At 53.5% G+C, this 23,334-nt stretch overlaps 2 protein-coding genes across 5 annotated transcripts in view; one reads left to right on the forward strand and one right to left on the reverse strand.

Annotated features, from left to right (window-relative positions):
- Positions 1-76: 76 nt before the first annotated feature.
- On the forward strand, positions 77-5,962 carry SLC8B1 (solute carrier family 8 member B1). The gene is made up of 15 exons (XM_069031334.1): positions 77-679; positions 1,243-1,395; positions 1,492-1,544; positions 1,648-1,705; positions 1,940-2,072; positions 2,165-2,332; positions 2,408-2,515; positions 2,597-2,653; positions 2,832-2,962; positions 3,130-3,271; positions 3,651-3,772; positions 3,955-4,108; positions 4,196-4,276; positions 4,805-4,869; positions 4,954-5,962. The coding sequence occupies exons 1-15, from the start codon at positions 551-553 to the stop codon at positions 5,149-5,151; spliced, it is 1,752 nt and encodes a 583-aa protein (XP_068887435.1). The 5' UTR covers positions 77-550; the 3' UTR covers positions 5,152-5,962.
- Positions 5,963-6,917: 955 nt separating this feature from the next.
- TPCN1 (two pore segment channel 1) overlaps positions 6,918-23,334 on the reverse strand; it is a 41,554-nt gene continuing 25,137 nt past the window's right edge. For all 4 annotated transcript variants that reach the window (XM_069031330.1, XM_069031331.1, XM_069031333.1 and 1 more), the window contains 17 exons: positions 22,753-22,869; positions 21,759-21,883; positions 20,466-20,514; positions 20,204-20,267; positions 19,338-19,382; positions 18,061-18,117; positions 17,919-17,972; positions 17,507-17,579; positions 17,211-17,318; positions 15,958-16,029; positions 15,056-15,145; positions 14,222-14,337; positions 13,492-13,538; positions 12,813-12,966; positions 11,386-11,522; positions 10,593-10,673; positions 6,918-9,545 (listed from right to left, as the gene is read on the reverse strand). In XM_069031330.1, the coding sequence (XP_068887431.1) occupies positions 9,423-9,545; positions 10,593-10,673; positions 11,386-11,522; positions 12,813-12,966; positions 13,492-13,538; positions 14,222-14,337; positions 15,056-15,145; positions 15,958-16,029; positions 17,211-17,318; positions 17,507-17,579; positions 17,919-17,972; positions 18,061-18,117; positions 19,338-19,382; positions 20,204-20,267; positions 20,466-20,514; positions 21,759-21,883; positions 22,753-22,869 (1,512 nt within the window). In that variant the 3' untranslated portion in view covers positions 6,918-9,422. The remainder of the gene's footprint in view (positions 9,546-10,592; positions 10,674-11,385; positions 11,523-12,812; positions 12,967-13,491; positions 13,539-14,221; positions 14,338-15,055; positions 15,146-15,957; positions 16,030-17,210; positions 17,319-17,506; positions 17,580-17,918; positions 17,973-18,060; positions 18,118-19,337; positions 19,383-20,203; positions 20,268-20,465; positions 20,515-21,758; positions 21,884-22,752; positions 22,870-23,334) is intronic.

Raw genomic sequence — 23,334 nt, forward strand, 5'->3', positions numbered from 1 at the left:
GTGTCGCTGTCGCTTTAAGGGCGGAGGGTGGCGGCCCCTTTAAGGCGGGGGGGCGGGGGGGATCAGCTGCCCGCGCACGGCAGCGGGGCCGCGCCACACGGCGGGGCCGCGCCGCGGGAGGGGTCCCCGGTACCCCCCTCCATCCCCGCATCCATCCCCGCATCCATCCCCGCATCCATCCCCGCATCCATCCCCGCATCCCGCCCGGCACTCCCCACCCCCCCGGCGTCCCCGTCCCCACCCGCACCGCGGCCCCTCTGTCCCCTCTGTGCCCTCGGGGGTGCCCCCAGGTCCCCTGGTCCCCGTCCGTGGGGTGCGGGTGCTGCGGCGGCAGGGGCTCAACGTGCCCGCGGGGGGCTCTGCTTTTTACCCATTTTATTATTTTTAGCATTAATTTTAATTTCCACTTTTATTATTAATTTTTAACCCCTCCTCGCCCCGCCCGGGGAGCGCGGGATGGGGCTTCGGGGGCAGCCCCCGCTGTCTCCCTCCGGGGGCCGCTGCCGGCGGTAGGTGCCCGCCGGGGCTGTCCCCACCAGGGCCGGGGACCATGGGGCCGGGGCCCACGGGGCTGGCCGGGGCGCTCGGCCCGACCGGGGCACAGCCGGCCGGGCCCCCGCTGCTGCTGGACACGGTCCCTCCCAGGGGGGATGCTCTGAGCCACGGACGGGGCCTGGATGTAAGTCTGGGGGCTGCGGTGGGGTTTGGGGGGGCCGCCGGGAGGGATTTGGGTGCTGCCGGGGTGGTGGGGTCCCGTCCCGGCCCTGCTTCCCCTGTCCCCGCCATCGCAGCAGGGCTCTCACCGGGATTTCTTCTGCTGCTGGTTTTCTCCTCCGAAACCCTCGCTGCTTGCCGGGCCGGCGCCTTCCCATGGCCCGCGGTGGGTGTGGGCTGTGTGGGGACAGGGATGGGGCACGGGTTTCCACATGTGCCGGGCCTGGCACACGGAGCACGGATGGGGAAACCGAGGCAGGGATGAGAGTGACCTGCCAAAAGCAGCCCCGCAGAGCGGCAGGGTGCCCGTGGCAGCCCTCGGGAGGGCAGTGGGTGCTCGGGGCGGGCAGTGTCCCCTCAGGGCGGGCAGTGGGTGCTCGGGGCGGGCAGTGTCCCCTCAGGGCGGGCAGTGGGTGCTCGGGGCGGGCAGTGGGTGCTCGGGGTGGGCAGTGTCCCCTCAGGATGCCCGTGGCAGCCCTCACGAGGGCGGTGGGTGCTCGGCCAAGCACCCTCCCCTCTGCCCCGCAGTGCTGGGAGGTTCGGAAGCACAACAGCTCCGAGTGGTGCCACTTCATCTGGAGCAACCCTGACTGCCGGCTGGACGGGGGCTTCCTCGACTACCTCAATGGGGTCTTCTGTGTCTTCCCGCCCCAGCTGCTGCCCCTGGCTGTCACCCTCTATGTAAGGATGGGAACGGGCAGTGCTGGGGATGCTCTGCTGTGGGGGCCTGGGGTGGGGACCCCACTGACCCCTCTCTGTGCACCCCTGACCCCACAGGCTCTCTGGCTCCTGTACCTGTTCATCATCCTCGGTGTGACAGCGGAGAAGTTGTGAGTGGCCCTGCAGAGAAGGGGACTGTCCCCAGAGTGACCAGGAGCCCTGTGGTCCCCAAGTAGCCCCATCACCTCTCTGTCTCTTTCTCTGCCCTTCCAGCTTCTGCCCCAATTTATCAGCCATCTCCACCAACCTGAAGCTGTCCCACAATGTGGCAGTATCCTTGGCAAATCACAGGGGACCTCAGCCAGGATGGACAGGGGAGGTGGCCGTGGGGACAGGGCAGGGGAGGTGGCTGTGACAGGGTCACTTTGCATCCCCTCGGCACCATGCCAGAGGAAACCAATTCGGAGTGTGAGCTGGAGGTGACAGCAGGAGAAGTGGCCATATGCTGGCACTGGACAGGAGTACACAGCACCCATGTCCCCACAGAAGGAGGACAAGACACCAGGTCTTTTCCTTGACGTCCCCTCTCCATGGTGTCACCTTCCTGGCCTTTGGAAACGGGGCACCTGATGTCTTCAGTGCTGTGGTAGCCTTCTCCGACCCCCGGACAGCGGGGCTGGCCATCGGGGCCATCTTTGGTAAGGGGACCCCACTGCCAGTTCCTCACGGGGTGATACTTTGGAGCTGTGGGATGTTCCCATGTCCCAAGAGAGTCCCGTTGTGTTGGCAGGTGCCGGTGTGTTTGTGACCACAGTGGTGGCCGGGGGCATCGCCCTGTTCAAGCCCTTCATGGCTGCCTCCAGACCCTTCCTCAGGGATGTCATCTTCTACATGGCGGCCGTGTTCCTCACCTTCGTGATGCTCTACCTGGGCAGGATCAGGCTTGGAGAGGCTCTGGGTGAGCGCTGTGGGAGCTGGGGATGGTGGGAGCAGCCTGGGGTGCTGTGACCCCCCCATAACTCCTCCCTCCCAGGTTACCTGGGGCTCTACGTGTTCTACGTGCTCACCGTGGTGCTCTGCACCTGCATTCACCGTCGGCAGCGGGGGGACGGGCTGGCCCCTCCCGGGCCCTGGGAGCCAGGTAAGGGTTGCCCAGCTGGGATGGGACCCCCGGCGTGTTGGGGTCCCTTGCACTGCCCCTGTCCGCTCCTCTTCCCCCCAGAGATGCCGACAGATGTGGAAGAGCCGGAGCCCTCGGGCACAAACAGTGGGGACTATGGTATGTTGTTCCCTGCTCCGTCCTCAGGGGTCCCAGAGACCCCCAGGCTGCTGCAGGTGTGACTGAGCCCGTGGGGCAGGGGGAGCTCCCTGGGGACACACAGGGAACCGTTGCCCCATGCTGGAAGGGTTGGGAGGGCAGGGAGCCCCCACACCTCAGCCCCCGTGGCCCCTCACAGGGGAGGAGTACCGGCCCCTGCTGCCCTCCCGGGAGACCTCCCTGCGCATCCTCACCACGGCCCTCAGCCCCTTGGACTACCGCAAGTGGAGGAGGAAGCCCTGGTACTGGCGGCTCTTCAAGGCCTTCAAGGTGAGTAGGGGGGACACGAGCCAGGAGGAGCCCCCCAAGGGGCATCCCCGTCCCTGCTGGCCCTTGGGGCTCTGTCTCCCTGGGGATGCTGGGACAGGGGCAGTCGGGTTGGGAGCAGGCCATGGGGCACCTCGCAGGGTGTCCCAGATGGGTGTTCCCCGTCCCAGGTGCCCGTGGAGCTGGTGCTGCTGCTCACTGTTCCCGTTGTGGACCCCGACAAGGATGACCTGAACTGGAAGAGACCCCTCAACTGCCTGCACATCCTCACCAGCCCCCTGCTCTGCGTCCTCACCCTCAAATCGGGCGCCTGTAAGAGCCTGGGGCAGTCCCAAGCTTCCAGAAGGGGACAGGACTGAGATGGCCCCCGAAGCCCTGGGGACTGCAGGAGCCTTTCAGAACTGGCTTCCCATTATGGGTGGGGAAGAGCCAAGCTGGGGGCTTGATTTGCAGCTGATTTGCATGATTTGCACCCCCTACAGGGGTGGGGGCCTTGGGCCCCCAGCATCCAGGTCCTTGGGGGAAAATGGAGCAGGCCTGGCCTGCCTGGGGAAACTGAGGCACAGAGGGGGGCAGCTCTGTGAGGGTGTAGGGTAGAGGTGGCTTAGCTGACAAGGCTTTACCTCCTGCCTCAGGCCTGGCTAGATCCTGCCCCAGCCACTCTGACACCCCCTCTCCCCACCATGTGCAGATGGGCTGTACCAGATCCAGGGCGTCTTCCCAGTCTGGGGACTGGTCACACTGGTTGCCTCTGCCTTGGCCCTCATCATCTTCATCACCACCAGCAATGAGGACCCACCCAAGTATCACTGTGTAAGGTGTCCCCCAGCCCTGAACACCCACCAGGGACCAGCCCAGCCTGCTCCAGATGGGGCTGAGGGTCCCTGAGGGCAGAGCAGGAAGTTGGACCTCTTTCCCAGTTCCCAGTGTCCCCAAGAGGTGTGCAGGGTCCTGTGGGATGCACACAGGGACCAGCTTGCTCCTCTTCCTGTCAGGTGTTTGCCTTCCTTGGGTTTTTGGCCAGTGCCATGTGGATCAACGCCGCAGCCACGGAGCTGGTGAACATCCTGCGGACCCTGGGTGTCATCTTCCAGCTCAGCAACACCGTGCTGGGCTTGACACTGCTGGCCTGGGGCAACAGCATCGGTGGTGAGGGCTCTGCTGGTCCCCAGTGCCCCCCTGGCACACCCTGGGGTCCCCCTGTCATCCCCAAGGTCTCCCTTTGTCCCTCCACAGACACCTTCTCCGACCTCACCATGGCCCGGCAGGGCTATCCCCGCATGGCCTTCTCCGCCTGCTTCGGGGGCATCATCTTCAGTATCCTTTGGGTGCCAGGGGCAGGGTGGTGGCATGTGGGGCAGGAGCTGCCTCCGTTTCCCTGCCTACAGCCCAGGGAGAGCCCCTGGTGCTGTGGGACCCCTGGAGAGGAGCAGGGCAGGATCCATCCCAGAGTCCCTCCAACGCCAGCGAACCCCACAGCGTTCCCACAGTGCAAGGGGTCAGTGAGGGATTTGGGAGGGGCAAGGACAGAGCCAGCAGCACCCCCCTGTCCCTACAGCTGTCCCAGCCCCAGATGGCCAGGAGTTTGGGCTGCAGTGTGGCATATTTGGGATCTGCCAAAGGGAAGGAGGGGAGGGGGCTGTGCCTCCCTCTGGTGGGTTTTGGGTGGTCCTCAGACCAGGCTGAAGGCTCTCCTCAAGTGCTTGAGGTTGCATTCCCCACAGACAGAGAGCGCTTTAGCCATGAGATACAGGAAGGAGGAGGATGTGGGGCAGAGGGATGTGGTCGGTGCTGCTGCTCCCCCGAGCCCTCCCGTGCTGTGTGGCCATCCTGAACGTGCTCCAGACATCCTGGTGGGCGTGGGGCTCGGCTGCCTGCTGCAGATGACCAGCAGCCAGCCGCTGGTGAAGGTAAGGCTGTGGTGACGTGGTGACACGGGTCAGGCTGGCAGCAGGACGCCAGTTTCACCCCACATCACTCCCATCTCCCCACAGCTGGAGCCTGACAGCCCCCTGGTGTGGGTGCTGGCCGGGGCACTGGGGCTCAGCCTGGTGTTCTCCTTCGTGACGGTGCCAGCGCAGTGCTTCCAGCTGGGGAAGGCCTACGGCATCTGCCTCATCGCCTACTACCTGGCGTTCCTGTGTGTGGCCCTGCTCACCGAGTTCAGGGTGATCCATTTCTCCACCCCATGAACAGCCCCAGGAGATCCAGCCCTGGATCTCGCTCTGCCTCCCCACCACACTGGGGTCTCGCCGTCCCCTCCCCTCTCCCTGGCAGGGGGACAAGGGCACCTCAACCTCACCGTGCTGCTGGAGGTGCCAGCCCAGCCTCAGCCCCTGCTGTTTGGAAAGGGGGTGGCTGTCCTTTGGGGAAGGAGCTGTCAGTGCCCACATTCTCTCCTCGCTCTTTAATCCATGTAATTTAAGGAACTCTGGGCAGGGGCAACATCCAGACCGTGGCTGTGTCTGGTCACAGTGGCAGGACCAGAGGATGGGGAAGCTCCAGGTCAGGAGCACAGCATGAGAGGTTTTGCCTCCTCAGCCGCTCCACCTTCCCCTCCTCAGCTCCCTCCGGCTGTCCTCCGCAGAGGACAGAGCTGGGGCAGTTGTGCTGCACAGGGTGACCCTGCCAGGCCCAGGCACACGTTTGTCCTTGAGAAGGACTCTCCCTGCTGGCACCGTGGGCTGGAACAGCAGACAGGGCAGAGCCCAGACAGGGTTAAGGGGACACAATGCTCCAGGGACACACTGGGTTTAGTGCAAGCAAAGCCTGAGGGAAAACAAACAACAAACCGAGGGAGGCTGGTTTCCCCTGCTTTTTTTAGTAATGTTTTTCAACCTGAGTTTCAGATCCTACTTTTCTTCTCCTCCTGGGGTGGGCAGAGCTGTAGGAAAGGACTTGGAGGTTTCTGCACACAGGGTTGACTCCTGGCAGGGCTAGATTTAGGCAGTGTAAAAAGTTGCAATAAAAAAAAAACAAAACAAAAACCAAACACAAACCCAACCTTGACTTTTGCCTGCTGCAAGGGCCATTTCTCCTGCTCTGTGCTGGTGTGACACAGCCCTGACTCAGCACGGAGCCTTTGCAGGGGAGAGGGAACAGCCAGAGCCGAGGACCCTGGGATGCCCAGAATGGTTTTCCCGAGGGAGTGGGGAAGTGGCTTCCAGCAGCCGATGTCCCAAGAGCAGTCACATGTGCTGTCACCGTGGGAACGGCCACGGCACGGGCTCAGCGCGGCTCAGTCCCTGCGGACAGGGACACCTGCGGGGCTGCCCAGAGGGCCAGGGGGGCTCATGGTCCCAGGAGAAGGGAATGGGTGGGCTGGCGGTTCTGCTCGCAGCTGGAGGGTTCACAGGACACAGGCTGGAAAGCGAACTGTCATTCCAGAGGGACACCCGCATCCCTGCCCCACGGGCGAGGGCGGCGTTGTGCAAGCACCACAACTGTCAGACCCGGTTCCTCCTCCTTTCCTCCTGGGCCCGGAGCATTTCTCCTTTTTCTAACAGATACCAGCAGCTTTCACAGAAAATAACGCTCCCTGTGCCCGCAGCCACTGGCTCTGCCCCAGACCTGCTCCGGCCGCTGCCGGAACGATCCGGGACACAGCCCCCACTTCCTGCCGCAAGCAGGGATAAAGCAATCGAAACCACGGCCAACGCCCCAGGACAGAGGTACAGGGTCCAACAGCCCGTCTGGCCTCAACGCTGCTCTGGGGCAGCTTTAAAAAACCTAACTTTGAAAGCATTATCTTGATGTTTAGGGAAAAACCTCGCAGGGGCTTTGCAGTGTCCTGGACCAGGAATGTGGAGCAGCTCGGCAGGGCATGCACGCAAAACATTCCCAACACAAGCACTTCCCACTGGAGAGGGCGGGCAAGCTCCTCTTCAAACACTGGAAATACTCCAGCTTGGCCAAACCCCACCTCTGGAATAACACGGGAAGGAGGAAAGGAAGCCGCTGCCTTTACAAAGCCGAGGATGCTCTTTATTAGTGCGCCTGAAAAAAATGCAGAGAACATCTAACAGACATGTCCATAAAATCTTTTTTTTTTTTTTATAAACAAAACGCCAGCATACAAAATCCTGCAGTGCTTCCTCCCGTGCTCCCTATAAAATGATTGTCTCCGTCGTCAGTCTGTGTGTCGGGGGAGAGGAGGATAAATAGAAGGGGATGCCCCGTACTCAAACTTTGTTTCCTTCCAAAGTCACATGGAAGAAGCAAACTCCTGCCACCCTCCTCGGTTTTACAAAAATAATGAACACAGTGGGGGTGTGGGGGAGATCAACGCCTTGGAGGCAGCACCCTGACCCCAGCCCTCCAGGGAGCCCCGTTACTGCACAGTCGGCAGCCAGTGCCCCCCTCAGCACAGCTTAAAGCCACAGCTCCTTTCACACCCAGAAAGCACCCCCCAAAAAAGGTCACTGACAGCCCTGCCAGGAGAAATAGGCTGTAGGGGAATGTGGAGATTAAACACAGCCACATTTTTTTTCCCCACTAACCATAATACTCATTCATCCTGCCCACAATTTAAAGCACAATAAACACCATCTCCTGCAGCCCCAGGACTAATCTGGATAAACCTCCCGGGCTGCGACTCCACACAGAGCAACTGCAGGAGCAACAACTGCACCGCTCGTTAATTTGTGAATTTATGGTTTGGAAAACAGCCCTTTAAGGTCCTTCACGGGTCAGCTCAGAAGTAGTTTCATACCTGCAAGTATCCAGAAAGGAAACAAAGAGTTGCCGTGAGGCACCCAGGGAATTTGGCAAGGGTTGGGAGCAGCCACTGGTGTGTGTGTGCTGCCTGGAAAGCTGCTCTCCCACTCCTTCCAAGTGCTCCCACCGTGCCATGGAGGGAGAGGTTTCCAGAAGCAGCTCTGTCTTGCCTCCTTCTGAAAGTCCTGCCCATCCAAGAAATGCTCCTGAGCTGCCCGGGTAGGATCAGCCCTCTCCCGCTGTCCTTGTGCCATGTGGTGAGGCCACCAAGGAACAGACAGAGATGGGGGACAAAGGGAATGGGGGACACACATCTCCCACTGCCTGCCTGATGCCCCCGGAGGAAGGCGGAAGCCTCCCCAAGAAGCTCCACTCAGTCTGAACCTGAGGAGAGATCAAAAAGCAAGAGGTGAGGGAAGCTCCCAGCTGCCAGGGACTTCCTGTGCTGACAGGAAAAAGAGGGACTTGGAGAGACAGGTTCAAATGATGACACAACTGCCACAATCCCACCAACGTGGCAGAGTTGGGAAGGGATCCCTTTTCCTCCTTCCTCCTCATCCCTCAGCTCCCAGGTGTGGCAGCTGCAGAAAAGCAGACGGGTGAGAAGAATCATCGTCTTCCACGTTCCTCCTGCATCCAAACTGCAGGGGAACAGTGGAGCTCTTCAGTGCATCTTCCCACGATCTGACTGAGCTGACATTTTCCAGCCAGAGAAACACCCCTGCAAGGGAGGAGCCCCCCGTGTTCTGGGACGTGCTCAGCTGTCCAGAGCCAGGACTGAGGACTGAGCCAGGAGGACTGTGTGATGCCCAGGAGCTCTCCTTAACCCAGAGCCAGGCAGAAAAAAACCTGGACTTGGAACTGCAAAACCTTCCACTCTTCTTCCCAGTCATTTATCCAAGCTAAGGACCAGCCAGAAGGTTTTACAGAGCAGGTGGCCAAGTAGCAGAGCCCAACAGCCACGTCACCCTGCAGAATCCCCCTCCCTGAGCGGAGACAGGAGCTTTGGGGTTTGCACACGTGACCCCAAGCCCAGGCAGTGCCACGGGCAGGACTGACCAAAAGTGATGCAGATACAGCAGAGACAGAGTCTCCAAAGCCCTATCCCACCTGTGGTCATAATGTGATGAGGTGCTGGCCCTCAGTTCTGCCTCAGAACTGCTCGGGGACAGCAAAATTCAATAATCAGAGCTGGAGCTACTACAGGGAGTGCATCTAGGTGTGCCGAAAAGGAGGGGGAGGGCAGTCTGCCCTTCCAAAAGTGCTGAGATTTCACATCACCTCCCCTTTCTTTGCACAAGGAAGGTGGAGAAGAAACAAAAACTTACTCCCTGATTTTTTATCCCTAGGTTAATGGCACCCTTTGAGCAAAAGGGATCTTCAAACAGGGCCGAAGTTTTACTATTAAGCAGGTGACTTCAGCAAATTCCCTGCTGTTAATGGATTACACATCCCTTTCCCCAAGGTCTATTAGTGGTAAGACAAGCAGCAGGAGCTGGAGCCTGGGAAGGGGCTCAGAGGGACAAGGGCCCTGTTCTGCCCAGATGTGCTGTGGTCACCACGCTCTATCTGTGCAGCAGCCTTCCCCAGAGTCCCCTGGGCCTCTGGCTTTCCAGCAACCACTGCTGGGGGAGAGACTGGAACCCTACACTGGTACACTGACAGATCTATATACACCCTCCCAAAATACAGGCTGGGGAGGAACACTCTAGGTTATTGCATAGAAGGTGGCTCGCGTTAGCTAGGCCTAAATGACAGTCTGGGAGCGTTGTCGGAGGCTCAGGGGCTTCAGAGAGCTGCTGGAAGCAGATGCTGGCTCTTGCAGTGGTGTCTGGGATTCCTCTTTCCTGGAGTGCTCTTCATACCATTCCTGCAGTGGGGAGCAAACACAGCAGGGATCAGGCTGTGCCCCACACACCCCAAAAGGGCAGAGCCTTCTGTCACTCTACCATGTGAGGGCACATTTTTTTCCAGGCACAGAGGGCTCTTTCCAAAGCCCTGGATACAGCCCCAACTCCTGGAACAACCCAGCTCGCTGCAGCAGGGTTGTGGTGGATGCATTGAGACCAAGCAAACTTAGGCAAGGAAATATCCCTCCCTCTGGATGTCCCTCCTGAACACCCAGGGCTGTTCCCATGATGTCTGGGATTTGCAGAGCTGCTCCTGATGCTGGGCAGCACCCAGGGTGTTCCACAATGTCACATCCCTGAGTCACAGACCAAGCAGAACAGGCAGGGAGCTTCTCTGCAGATGGCCCAGCCCCACGGTAAATAATGTGCATTTTCCTTAGGGGGACTCAAGACTCATCCCCAGTCTGTCTGCTCCGGGGACAAAGGACAGATTCAAATGGTTACAAGATTAATTCTTTCAGCACTAATCATTACAATGGCCCACGACCTTCAGCTGCCTTTGGCAGGACAGTGACCAAACCCATGGCAGAAAGCTCCTGAGCACAGAGGGCAGTGGCAGAAGGTGCTAAAAATGCAGGGAATCTGCTGATTTATGAGTTTCCCACCTTACTCAGCCCGCACACCAGGCAGCCCTGCCTGGGACAGCCCCTGGTTTCTGTGTCAGACAGACACACCTAAGCTCAAGCACAACCACATTCCAGAGGTTTAAGAGCTCTGTGCTCAGCAGCCAAGCCCCAGGCAGCACCAGGCTGTGCTCACAGCCCCAGAGACACCCGGGGAGCCCAGGGCAGCCCAGCCGAGCAGAAGTGCCTGTGCACACCCCCAGCGTGGTCACTGTGCCTGGCCCGACACACCTGCACCCACTGAGGAGCTCTGCTGTGCTCTGTGGAGTAACAAATCCCAGGGCTCAGAGGAAAGCAGTCCCCAGGGTTTGAAAGGATGGGTTGTTATTCCAGAAAGTGCTCTCACCACCGACGTGGTGGCAGCCCCAGCTCAGGCCCACATACCTGTATCTCCTCCTCATACATCTTCATGCTCAGATCACTCTTGGTCCTCGATCTGCGTCCCAGAAACACCGTTGACATTTGCTAAGGAGTTGGGGGAAGGAGGAGGAAACACCAAAGAAGACATTCATCAGTCACTGAGCAGCTGGATCTGTCCTGGAACTTCAGGCATCCTTCCTGTGGACACCCATCCTCCACTGATGAGCTCAGGCTGTCCCAGGCTCCTTCTGTTGTCCCCTGAGGGACTGCAGCACCTGCCCTGTGTCATGGTGACACAGGGGTGTAATGGCCATTATTAAAGCAACCACTTCAGCTCTTCCCAGATAGATGAGACAACAGTTCTGACACAAGAGCTCATTTTAAAATTTAAAATGTTTTAGAATGGAAGCATAAGCAGTGCCACAGAGAAAGGAAGGACCTGGAATCAACGCCATCATGCTGCTGCATAATGCTCCAGGACTGTCCAAGCCTCAGTGTGTGATGGCACAGAGAGAGAGGCAGGAGAATTATGAGACAGTGGCTTCCTTAAAGAAAAATACATGTGCCTTTTTTCCAGTCAGCATGGGGCCAGGACAAGGGAATTTTGCAGGCGACAGGGATGAGCCTTTGTCAAGGCTGTGCAAGGAGCAGCTGCTACTTTTCTAGAGCAGCCAAATTTTGTGATGCTGCAGAGTCGCTCCAGCAGCTCAGCCCTCAACACTACAGAGGCAAGTGGATCTTCTCTCTTCAGACACACAAAGGGGCACTGGCACACCTCCCTCTCCTGAAGGTGAGAACCTGCAGTGTTTCCTCTTACCCCGTATTTGTCCATCTGCAACACTATCTTCTGCAGCTGGGCTGTTTCAGTGGCACCTGAAGTCCTCTTGTACAGCTCAATTATGCCAATCACCTCCTCCTTGGAGATCTCCTTCTCCAGCACAATGCCATTATCTTCTGGAGAGGCAAGAAACAGAAAGAGGGAAAAAAAAAACCTCTCCAAGATGAGCATTGCTTCAACAGCCACCACAGTAACCCTGAAGGCAAAGCCTAAAGCACACAGGACCAAGCCAGAGATCAGGTACAGTCTGTACCTGCTTTTGTGATGAGAAAGGGATATGCTTGGCCCCCAAAAAGGCAGGGAAAAGGTTAACTAGTAGAGCAGGGCCAGCAAACTTTCTGACCCAAACGATTCTCATCAGGCTCCTTGGTATCTTAAAAAAAATTAAAAAAATCTTGTAGCTTTTTTGCTTGCCTGTAAATCAAGAAATCAAATAATCACACAAGAGTTGCTGCCTTTTGACCTTCACCTGCCTAAGAGAGCTTGGGAGTCCAGGACTAACCAATGTCTTCACTGCTCCCTTCAAACTGGGTGTAGCAAGGACCACAAGTGTTTCCCTAATTAACAACTCCTGGACCACAATTTGATCTTCTGGCACCTAAAAAACCAAAAACCAGGGAGCTAGGGCCTTCACCTGCAGGAACAGCAGGAGAAGGGCTGTAAGAGATTAGTGTGGCTTTGGCACCTGAATTAGCGGGTCAAGAAGGTACCTGCAGTTCCAGACCCCCAGCTCAGGAGAAAATGGACAGTGAGTGAGTGATGACTCAGAGGGATGAGGGGATGGAGAGCCCAGCCACTGCCAGCTCCTAGAGGGAAAGGCATGTCCAAAACCAGCACAGAGTCAGCAGCCCAAGTACAACCAGAGAACAGGGAAAGAACTGGGCAGGCAGTGTCTGTTGTTCTCCGGGTTGTGGCAAGAAGTGCTGGCAAATCACCTGGCAGACACATCCTGCCACCAGTGAGTGGATTAGGGAAGAAGGGAACTTGGTTTAAAAAAATTATTCATCTTCCCTTCTTGTAAGGTCTCTTGTTGAGTTTTGCTACATCCTTGCTGCAATATTTCCTAGAAGTCTTTCATGAAATGCACACGGACTTCCTATTTTCAAAGAATTTGGTTGACATGGCTCAAGTAGTTGAAGTTTGTGTGTGTGCACACAAACATACAGACATACCTAAAACCCACATAAATACACCCACACCCACTTTTTGGGGAATTCTGGGGGAGAGATGAGGGGCAGAGCAGAAAGACCAGACAGAAATATCACACAAAAGCCAAAGAATTAGCTCAGCATGTCAGGCTGGAAAAAAAAATCAACTGGTTTTCCTGGCCAGTCCCATTCTCTGCTGGAGACATAAAGCACCAGGGAAAGACAACGCTGTAGGGTCAGCCAGGCCTCAGCTCTGACCTTCTGAATCCTGGTTCTTCCGAGTGTAGTTCATGCGGAAGACAAAAGCATCCAGGATGAACGCCACGATGATTGTCATCACCACCATGGTCACAATGTAGAAGATCATGAAGTACAGACGGCTCCAGTGAGTGGTTTGGGATGTCACCCCTTCCTGAAGAGGAAAGGAAAGAAGTCAGTAGTGCACAAAAGAAGGGAGAGGCACTGTTAACTGCTTGTTAATAATAATAATAATAATAATAATAATAATAATAATAATAATAATAATAATAATAATAATAAACAACTCTCTGTCTCTCATTCCTGGCTCCACAGCTGGCCCCAGGGACTGCTTGTGCAGTGCTCAATGCCCCAACAAGTCCTTGCAGCTCAAAAGAGAGGTTCCTACAGGCAAACACACAGAACATCCAAAGCTTGTGGCTGTAAGAGCTGCTGTGCCACGAGAACACAGCTTGGACAGCAGGGTGACAAACTGGAGTGCAGGGTGACTTCGTTTGTCCAGACTGTGAAGCCTGAAAGCATGCCCAGCAGCATGGCAGGGGTCAAATGCCTCCAAACAGTCAGGAGCAAAAGATATTTGTCAACAAGTGACAACACTGAGCCCATTCCAATCCCCATGGGAAGAGATCAGCGGTGCCTGAGCTGACAGAGTCTGTGCTGCCTGCAGGGGTTCACTCACCATGATGATGTACCAGTCATTGACAACCGTCAGCTCAAACAGTGTCACTGCACAGAAAGGGAGAAAACACACACAGGTAATTGTTTTATCCATCCTGACCTGTTTTACAGTGATTTTTAGGTAAATTATTTGACAGGGAAGACTGACACAAGACAGCAAAGTTTGAATAAAGACAGCAAGTCCAGAGAGAATGCAGACCCTCCCCACTGAAATTACTTCAGACAAAGGGGGTCAGACCCACAGAAGCTGCAGCATGGCTTCATCTCTGTTTTTGAAAGAAATCAGACCTGACTCTTCACCAGAGAGCATGGAGATCTCTGAAATCTCCAGGAGATAAGCGTTCTGCTCACACATTAGGAAAAATCATGGAGAGTAATCAACACATTCAAATTATTCTTCATCAGAGGGTTTAAAGAGAGGCATCGCTGCTGGTTCTTTAGAAGGGCAGTGACTTAATGCCCTCCTTAAACATCTCTGGTCTGATCACCAGCCAGAACAGATCTGCTGGCTTCCAGCTGGCTTTGAGAGACCTCTGCTTATGCTGCAAAGCAGTCCTGGCACAATCAGTCAGCTGGAGCTCTCCAGACAGAAAGAGCAGGATGCTGAGTGAGGTGCATTAGCAGGACTCCCTGGGAGAGTCCCAGGCTCACAGGAACATTACAGCATTACAGAGCCATCCAGCTCTGCAGGAACACGGGATAATCTTTGCTAGGGACAAAAGTGCCCTTACCAAAGCTGTTCAGAATGTTGTCAAAGTTGTTGAGATAGTAATAACCTTCTTCCACAACTGTTCTGTTGCCAACTGTGTGGTTCACCCAGCGGTAGGAATCTGCGACTGTGCTTGTGCTGGTTGGAGAAACCAGGACAAAGAATCAGCAGAGACTGGAAAAGCAAAGAAAATCTAAAAAGTTATAAATATCAGCCCCTCTAGAAGGTGGCAAGCAGAGTGGGAATTTCTACCTGTTGGCCAACACTTGTCTTTTCCAATGGAAGGAACCCTCTCTCCTTCACAGCTCAGCACAAGCCCAGGGAGCACATGGAGTCTTTCTTAATCATTCAGGAAATATTACACCAGAGAAACTGAGAGTTTGAGTTCCATGGCTTGCACCCTTAAAGCTTGGCATTTCCAAGTAGTCTGCTGTCATTTAAGGTGAAAAGGCACAGGACAGCTTAGATTCCAGGATCAGGTGAATTTATGTTGGTATAAAGGGAGGTCTAATTATCTAATGCTCCTGGACAAGCAACTCTGGCATCATAGAAACAATGGTTTGGGTAGCAAAGGACCTTAAAGCTCATCCAGCGCCACCCCCTGCCATGGGCAGGGACACCTTCCACTATCCCAGGTTGCTCCAAGCCCCTCCAACCTGGCCTGGGGCACTTCCAGGTATGGGGCAAGAGAAATGAAGTATCTCTTGGATTTTTGCCATGTGTTGCCTTAGCTATAAAACCCCATTCAGCTCCATCCTCTGGCCACTTTTCCACAGGGAAATGAAGCTGCCAGAGCTCCTTGCTGCTGGCTGAGCACCAAAAGCACTGTTGAGGGGGCTGGATTTGAGGTACTCACTTGCAGCAGTTTGGGTAGACCACGCCAGCGAAGAACTCCATGCCAATGATGGCAAAGCAGTAGTAGAAGATCAGCAGGGTTAAACCCAGGCTGGAGGCAGAAACAGAAAGAGTACTGTGCTGCTGAAGAGTTGCTAGGGCAGGGAAACACAAAATCCCAGGCTGGTTGCTCTGGGAGGAATTTCCATGGGATTTGGAAACGCCAGACCACTCTCCCTGCTGCTGTGGCTCTGCAGTTCTTGGCCTGCTCTCATTCAGGGAGCCTTGGACAAGGCGTTTGCCACTCGCTGAAGAGAGAAACCAAAGAGCAGCCTGGACTCCCTCCCAGTCTGTTCTTTTCTGTTAAATAAACGTCTCTCCACAGTTCCTTGAATAAGGAACACCACACAGAGTTTCTGCCCTCTCCACATCCTTGGATGCAGGGACTGTGCCAAGAGCAGGGCTCTCCAGCCAACCCGCTCTGCTCAGGCCTCCTGTGAGGGAACCAGGGCTGAGGCTGCCCCACTCAAGCACCAGGCTCCCCCTGCCCCACCATTGCACAGTAATGCTCTCAGGTGGCTCTGCAGAGGGGAACATCTGGGGCCGAGGGTGTTCGTGTGCCAGTGTTCTTCCCACATGGGCTTCCTCCTCAGCAAGAGCTGGGATGGGGGAGAAAAGTTAAAACAAGCAGGGACTCTTGGTTCTCCTCCAAACACAAAAGCAGGAGGAGGCCTGAGGTGCTGGAGTGTTGCTGCTCCAAGAAATTGGAAGATTAACACTCCCCTGCAGCACAGTGAAGAGTCAGTAATGACCCATTGACAGATCAGAACATAAATCCCTTCAGCAGGTTTGACAGCTCCCTATCCTGACCCCAAACCTTCACTCCCCTCTCCCTGCCATCACCCAAAGAGCAGAAGTTGGTACCTGGCCATCCGAGGGAACAACTCAAACATGGTGTCCAGGACGTTCCTGTAGCGTTTCTTCAGTTTAAACAGCCTGAAAGGAGAGGCCAGGAGTTACCCACACCCCACAGCTTTCCTGGTGTTGGGGGAAATAGTTAAAAGGAGAATCCCAGCTCTCTCTACCTCGCAGATCAATGACAGGGAGGTTTCCTGACACCTAACTGCTCTTGCTCAAGTCATCTGTGCTCACCTTCCAGTGTCCTGCTGTCCCATCTCAATGTTTATGACACATGCAACTACAGGACTGAGGATCTCAGGGAAAAAAAGGCTGTCTTTTTATAAATAGCTATTTAAAACCCCTAAAAATTTTAAGAACTTACACTAGTCCTGTGTACAGGGTCAGGATTCATTCCTGCTTCCTTCAGACACAAGCTTTTCTGTGTTTCCCCCATGACCCAATAAAAATTGATGAAAGAATACTACACTGTTCCTGCTAATTTAAGATTTGGCAACCCCATCAGCCTTTGCAGAGAAACACAGCTGCCAAACAGGCTTTGGCAGGGGAGGAACAGAGAAAACATTATTTTTTTTCCCCTCTTGAGTGTCATGAAGTGTTCTTAAAATCCTCACTGAAGAGCTAAATTACATTAGCTTGTTTTTAACAAAACATTTTGCCTCAAATCCCTTCCCCCTGTGGCTCTGGAGGCGTTTGTGAAGGTGAGTAACCTCAACATGAGAGGGTTAATCAGCCCCAGCTCCCTGAACTGCAGAGAGGTTACAGGCCATGGTCTTGCTCCAAGTGTGAGATGCAGTTAGAGCAGGGCAGTACTTCACCCTAGCAAGCAGCATCCTTTGAAAACTGTAATTTCTGGTAATTCAGTGGAAATTATTAAACTGGCTCAGACCATCTCACCCTGACAGAAGAGCTTTTCTCTGAACAGCATCAGACAATTTAGAGGAGGTGTAAGAACCCCACGAAGGCAGACACAGGATAATCTGCCCCCAGTAAATCCCTTGATCTCTATTAGAGATCAGCTTAAGCTCCAAAGCACGGGTTTTCATATCCCATCCCAAGTTTTTGTTATCGTTCATTTTGATAACTCGGGCTAATCTCATTACCCACGCAATTCCTGTTTGCCATGGTCACATTCCCACAGAGCAATCCTTGCCCTCTCCTGCTCAGGAGCTCGGTGCCCAATGGGACTGATGGAAAACAAGCCTATTTTCTCCCATGGGCTCTCTGGAATTCTCCCTTCCCAGCCTTTCCCACCTCACCTCAGCAGCTGGAGGGGTCGCAGGACCACGATGAAGTAAAAGGGCTCCATGTTAAATGCCAGTGCCATGAGTCCCAAAAATGCAAACAGGGTGACTGAGAAGTCAAAGCTGGAGAGAAAAATAAAATAAAAATAAGATTTATCAGTAGTGCTTCAGCAGAGAAGAGGGATTGGTGCTGCTCCAGCTTAACAAGATCCATGAGGCCAGGGGCAGAAGAATTTGAAGAGCTGGCTGATGGCTTGAAACTCCTGCCAGAAGTTGGCGTTTCCAACCCAAAAAGGTGAATGTGCACTTACAGATTCCAGCCTGAGGACAGGTACTCCACAGGCCCCAGCCCAGTGGTCTTCAGGAGAAGCTCCACGCCATAGACTGCAAAACAGGAGGAATCAGGAATGAGCAGCATCACAGGAAAGGCTTGTGTGAAGGTTTGCCTGCATGGATGCGTGCTGATTTTAGTAGAGGATTTCTGAACAGGGGTTTAACAGACCCCACCCATCCTCCTTATTCTCAGTGAGACTTTTCCCCTCCAAATCAACACATTTTCCTGTGTTCATGGAGATTCCTCTCCAGAGAAGTCTACAAAACACCCCCTGCCAGGCACAGCATTGTTCTTGATGGAGGCTCTACACCCATGGTTAAGTTGTAACTTCAGTTCCCTTCCCAGCTCCTCAGGAAATGACACAGCTCTGTTGGGAGGCATCAGCTTACTTGTGAGGAAGACGATGTAGCTCCACGGGACATTCCTGGAGAAGAAATTCCCTCCTGCAAGACACAAGAACAGATTTCTCAAGCCTTGCCCTTTTTTATCCCCCAGCACCACAGTCAAGGAACAAGCTGTGATGTTTCTTACCTTGCAACATGAAGGTTTCAACAAGAATCCAAATTCCATTAACAGCCACCACAGTGTCTGGAAAACAAAGGAAAAACCCATAGCGAAACCACTCCTGGATATCCATTTCTTAGGCTAAAAAAAAGAGTACAATATAGGACAAGTGGCAGGGTCATTGGTTCCAACTCAGTCAACAAACTGAACTCAGAAATTGGGAGTCTTCCACCACATCTTTTTCCAGGCCCTTAACAGATGTAACACCTTTATGTTCAAAAGGAAACAAAATGAAAAAAAAAAACCCAACCCAACCCCCAAATTACTGAGTAGGAATAGATCATTTAGAAGCCAGCAGGCAGCACCAGGAGAAAGAACTTTTCTCCTCTAGAGAAGAGAAGCACAGACTCCTTCTCACAGGCAGCTCAGTTGCCAAGCACTCCCTGCAGCAGTGAGGATGAGCGCACCTCCTCGAGAGCAAACAGAATGTGCTTGACTGGCAAGGCAGTTCCTCATCCAGCATCCTCCAGCTACAAGATAAAACCCCCCAAGGTTTGGGAAAGCTGACCACCAACCCACCTAAATGCAAGAAGCTGACTCCCCACAGCACAGCCCCACAGGGGTGCAGTGAGCCAGGGAGCCTCTCCAGAACCAGGGCCGAGAGCCCAGGCTGGTGGTACAACTGAGCAGTTCCCTCCCTCTCCACCAAAACTCCAAGATTTGTCCATAAACCATGGCTCAGACCACACCAACTCCTTGGAGGGCTGGCAGTGATGCCATGATGATTTTTTGCCTTTTCTTTTATACCCCTTTTATATACCTTTTCATAGCTTTTGTATTCTTAGTGCTTTTTGCCCACATTCTTAGACTTATTTGTCAAGCTAGGAGACTAAACATCTTAGAAGCCTCGTAGCTAGGGATCAGTGTGCCCCAGAGCCCAAGGTGCTCTCCAGAACACATTCTGTAAACCAAGATAGAACCATCCAGGGGAAGGTTCCTTGGGGAGGGGAGCTCACTTGAGCCTCTCATTGGGGAATCTTTGATAGATCTGCTAATTAGTAACACCTATAATGTTATACCCAATCTTTTGGGGTGTGCATTTTGCAGGGTGCATTTTGGTGCATTCCACCTGGCCATGTGCACCTAAGGTTCCTTACAATAAATACCAAGGTAAAATCCCTTTTCCCCTTCTAACTCTGTTTGATTATTGATTTTAAGACCAGGAAAAGGCATCAGCAGACACAGCACACCAGACCCACATGAGCAAGGGAGCCAAACAGAGACAGCTCATGACTTCTACTCACACATGGTGTACTGGAACACACGGGACTTCACAAGGATGTTGATGCCTGTGTGAAGGGAAGGATGACAGAACAAATGTTTACACCATCCTCCATAGCACAGATCCCTCTATCTTCTCCTTAGAGACATTTTTGATACCAATCCTCAGCACAGAAGCTAAACAGATCAGCAGATTATTCACTTTCACTTGTTGGGAACAAGTTTAAATACCCTTCAGAATTCCAGCAGCAATGAAGTCATTATCCTCATGCCCCCAAGATGTCTGGTCTCTATGTCCTAATTCTGGGGTGTGGACAGAGGTAAATGCAGCTGTCCATGTTTGGAACAACAAGGAGGGTTGGGAGCATCAGCAGAGCTCTGAGGGCTCCTGCAGCAGCTGTATTTGGATCAGAGGGTGTCATCTGTTCCCCAGGACCACACACCACCTCAGAAGAGCTGCAGGTTCTTAATTCTGAATAGCTCCATTCAGTCAGGAAACTTGGGACACAGGAGGTAAATCCCAGTGGCAAGACTGCTTTACTCTGATGGGTGTTTGAGGCCTCTTTTCCCTTCCCAAACTGCTGTCCTTGACCTGAACAGGAGCTGCAACCACAGCTCAGGACCAGGCAGCCCAAGAACTTTTGTGACAACCCAAATCCCACTCCATGGTCACTGCAGGAATGTTTACAGGACAGAAATCTTCCCTGGAGACTCTGAATGTAAGGCTCTGGCCTCAGAGGCTCCGGATACCCAGGGAGTTGGTTAGAAAGCCTTCCCTTAGGTGTTTTCCAGGGGTGTTAAGAGAAAGTCCCTTCAGAGTGTCCTGTCTTTGTAAGGAAATACTCTTCCTGTCAGCTGAACACGTGCTGCCATGAAAGCAGTATGTTACCTTTAAAAATAAGGAATGCAGTCCGTGGAAGGTCATCGAACCAGTGCTCGCGGTTTCGTTTTGCCTGGAAGCAGAACAGCCTCGGTCAGCAGCAGCCAGAGCTACATCCATGCAAAAGAAAGGGCAGGGATGGAGACCCACCTTACCCCCATCATCTGCTTCTCTTAGATTGCCTTTGTTTCTTACCCAGCTCCTCTCTGAGCACTCATTTTCTCTCCCTCCCACACACAGTTCCCCTCTTCTCCCCCCAACAAACTCTCACCTTCCATTTTAAGCCAACAACTTCATAGAAATTGTAAAAATCCTTTAGACTGCAAAACAAAGAAACATCTGATCAGAGCCTTGAGGGTGACTAACTAGATCCTTAATTGTCCTTGTCAGACATCACCAGTGCACAGTCCCTGGAAGTTATTAGCTCCTTATCAGAACTGCAGCCACAGCTGACAGAACTCAGCAGTGACCTCTTCCCAGCCTGGCCAAAGGTTCCCCACTGACAATAGCCAGAATCTCCTTTCTGTAATGCTTCAGCCCTTAAGGGAAACTCTGACTCTACTGAACTCCAGAATTCTACCACTGAGAGGAAAGACCTGAGGCTTCAATGCCAACTCCAAGGGATGGAGATTGCACTGCTCTTCAACAAGTCTTGGACTTTCTTAATTACTTGTACAGTCCTTTTCGAACATCTTTGCACATTTTCTTTTCAAGGTAAAAATGAAGTTTGAAAAAGGACATGAAAGCAAAGAAACTCCTAGAACATGAGTGCCTGTCTAGGTGCTCGGGGTCAGGCCTGTAACAGCTTTTACATGTCTGAAAGTGAGGATGCTGAACTTCTTGGACTCTTACTGGTGACATTGGTGCCTACATTTCTCAACTCAGTCTTTCTCTCCCTATGCCATTTTCAATCCTTCTCTGTGGCACTCGACTTGGAGAAGCATCAGCACCAGTTTCACAGGAGAGTCACTTGGAACCTGTCTGTGGCCAGAACAAAGGGAAAGGAAGAGAAGGTCTCCTGCTCTAATTCCCTCTGCTTCCTTGCTGGCTGGAGATAGCTGCACCCACCCACCAGAATGGCAATTCTCTGCCTCATAACACAGAGGATGGCAGCCCTGAAAGCACCAGCAGAACCAGATTTTAATTAACAAAACCCTGGGGGGGGACAGCCAGCTGCTGGAGAAAAGCAAAAACTTGTTAAGCTGCGAGGCTGCGCTGTGTGAGGAAATGCTCCTTGCAGGCTCCAGTGCTGCTCCCCAGCTCCTGGCTCTGCTCTGGCAGGGGAGTGGGAAGCAGATCCTGCCTGTGAGTGCCAGCACAGCGCTGTATCCACAAGAGGGCACGCAGGAACTCCCATCACCTCCCAAGGAAAACCTCAGCTCTCAGGGTACTCACCCCTCCCAGCTCCCTGCTTCCCAGGAAAATCCTTCCCATCGCAGAACACTATTCCCACATCCCAGACAACGCTCATTCCATAAACCCAGCCATCCCCTCCAAAGCACAGCCCAGCTGCAGGGAGTGGAGCAACCTCCCTGCTCTGGGTGCAGCAGTAGGACCATTCTACCTGACTAAAGGGGTATTGCTCTGGTTCAGTGCTTTGAAGGTGAGATATCTCTCCCTGGCACACATCCGAGGCTTGTAGAACCGCAGCAGCCCTTCGAAGTGCTTGAAGGAAATTCCAGACGGCCTCTGGCAACAAAGGAATGCTGTCAGAAGCAGCAGCATCAGGCAGGAACACACAGAGGCTTTTAATTCTCACTCTGGATTTGTTTTAAGCAGGATTTCATACATTATAACCGAGCCCCCTAAGTACCCTGAGATATTACTTTAACATACCGAGCTAATCCCAGGGCACAGAGATCAGAAAGCCCTCCTGCAATCAGTCCCTCCAGCAAATGCAGAACTGTTCCCTGTTGCCCCACCACCTGAAAATTGTCCAACCAGGCACCCCAAGCAGAGTTCAACCCCTCTTCTTGAGAAATTAGCAGGCAGCCTAACAGATCCCACCACAGCACTTTTCTAAGACCATCAGCTATGTGCACTAAGCATGAACTAATCTACTAGAAGTGGGTTAGTTATTTTTGGGTCTTATTTCTCTTGCTGCTCCAACAAGTTAAGCAAGAAATCAACCTTCTCCCCCAAGTGCTTGTCCCTGTAAAAAGTTGTTTGTAGGTGAATTCCTTCTGTTTCTGCACTGTTCACTGGTGCAGGATCTAGAAAATGGATTATATCTTCAATTGTATGACCCATCCCTCCTCTCCGTAGTGGTGCTTCTAAGCCAAACAAGTCCTCAAGTGACCCAGACTGAATCAGAGAGAAATCAATGATCCCATGCACTCCAGAACATATTCCCCTCATTTTATCAAGCCATAACCTCACGCAGGGCTGAAATTCAGAGTTCTCTGCTTTTTCTCCAGAAACAGAGGTGAACGAGTTACATGAATGAAAAAACCACCAGCCCATGGTGAGTCTGATCACAATCAACAGAGATAAATCACCTTTTTTTGGAGGTGCTGTTTCAGCAGCCCAGCCCAGGAGTGCTGCTAACACAGCTGTACCTGTTTGGTGACCAGCAGCCGGTACGCATGCTGGATGGCCGTGCGCTTGTGCAGCAGCAGGGACTTGAACTTCCTCTTCTCAATGTCATTGAAAGTGTCAAACACAACAGCCAGAAGCTGAGAAGACAGGGGAAAAAGTGGTGTTTTAACTTCATGCTCTGCAAGGCTTCAGGGAAGCAAGGAGAGGCACTGCCTGCAGCAGGAACGCTGATGGACGATGGAGTCGGCGAGGTCCCGCTGGCATGAGGGATCCCACAAAGGGATCCCCAAGCTCACAGCACTGATCCACTTCTTGAAGGAGGTCCAGATGTTTCTGGCCTCTCAACATTTGCTAGTGGGTTTTAAGAGCTAAGGCTAAAGCACACAGAAAACCGTATCAGATTTATTAAAACACCCTGATCTGTTCCTGGAAAGCAGGGTTAGAGGGCTGCTCTCTGGATTCACCCTTCCTGGGAGCTTTGGCTAACACATATCAAAACTAACCCTCCATCTGGGACACAAGCAGTGAAATCCAACCACAAACATCAAATCCCTCACCTTGGGCTGCAGAATTCCTCAACTCCTTTGGCAAACCCTTTTCCA

This window comes from Aphelocoma coerulescens, chromosome 15 (assembly GCF_041296385.1).
Source record: "Aphelocoma coerulescens isolate FSJ_1873_10779 chromosome 15, UR_Acoe_1.0, whole genome shotgun sequence".
Classification (NCBI taxonomy): domain Eukaryota; kingdom Metazoa; phylum Chordata; class Aves; order Passeriformes; family Corvidae; genus Aphelocoma; species Aphelocoma coerulescens.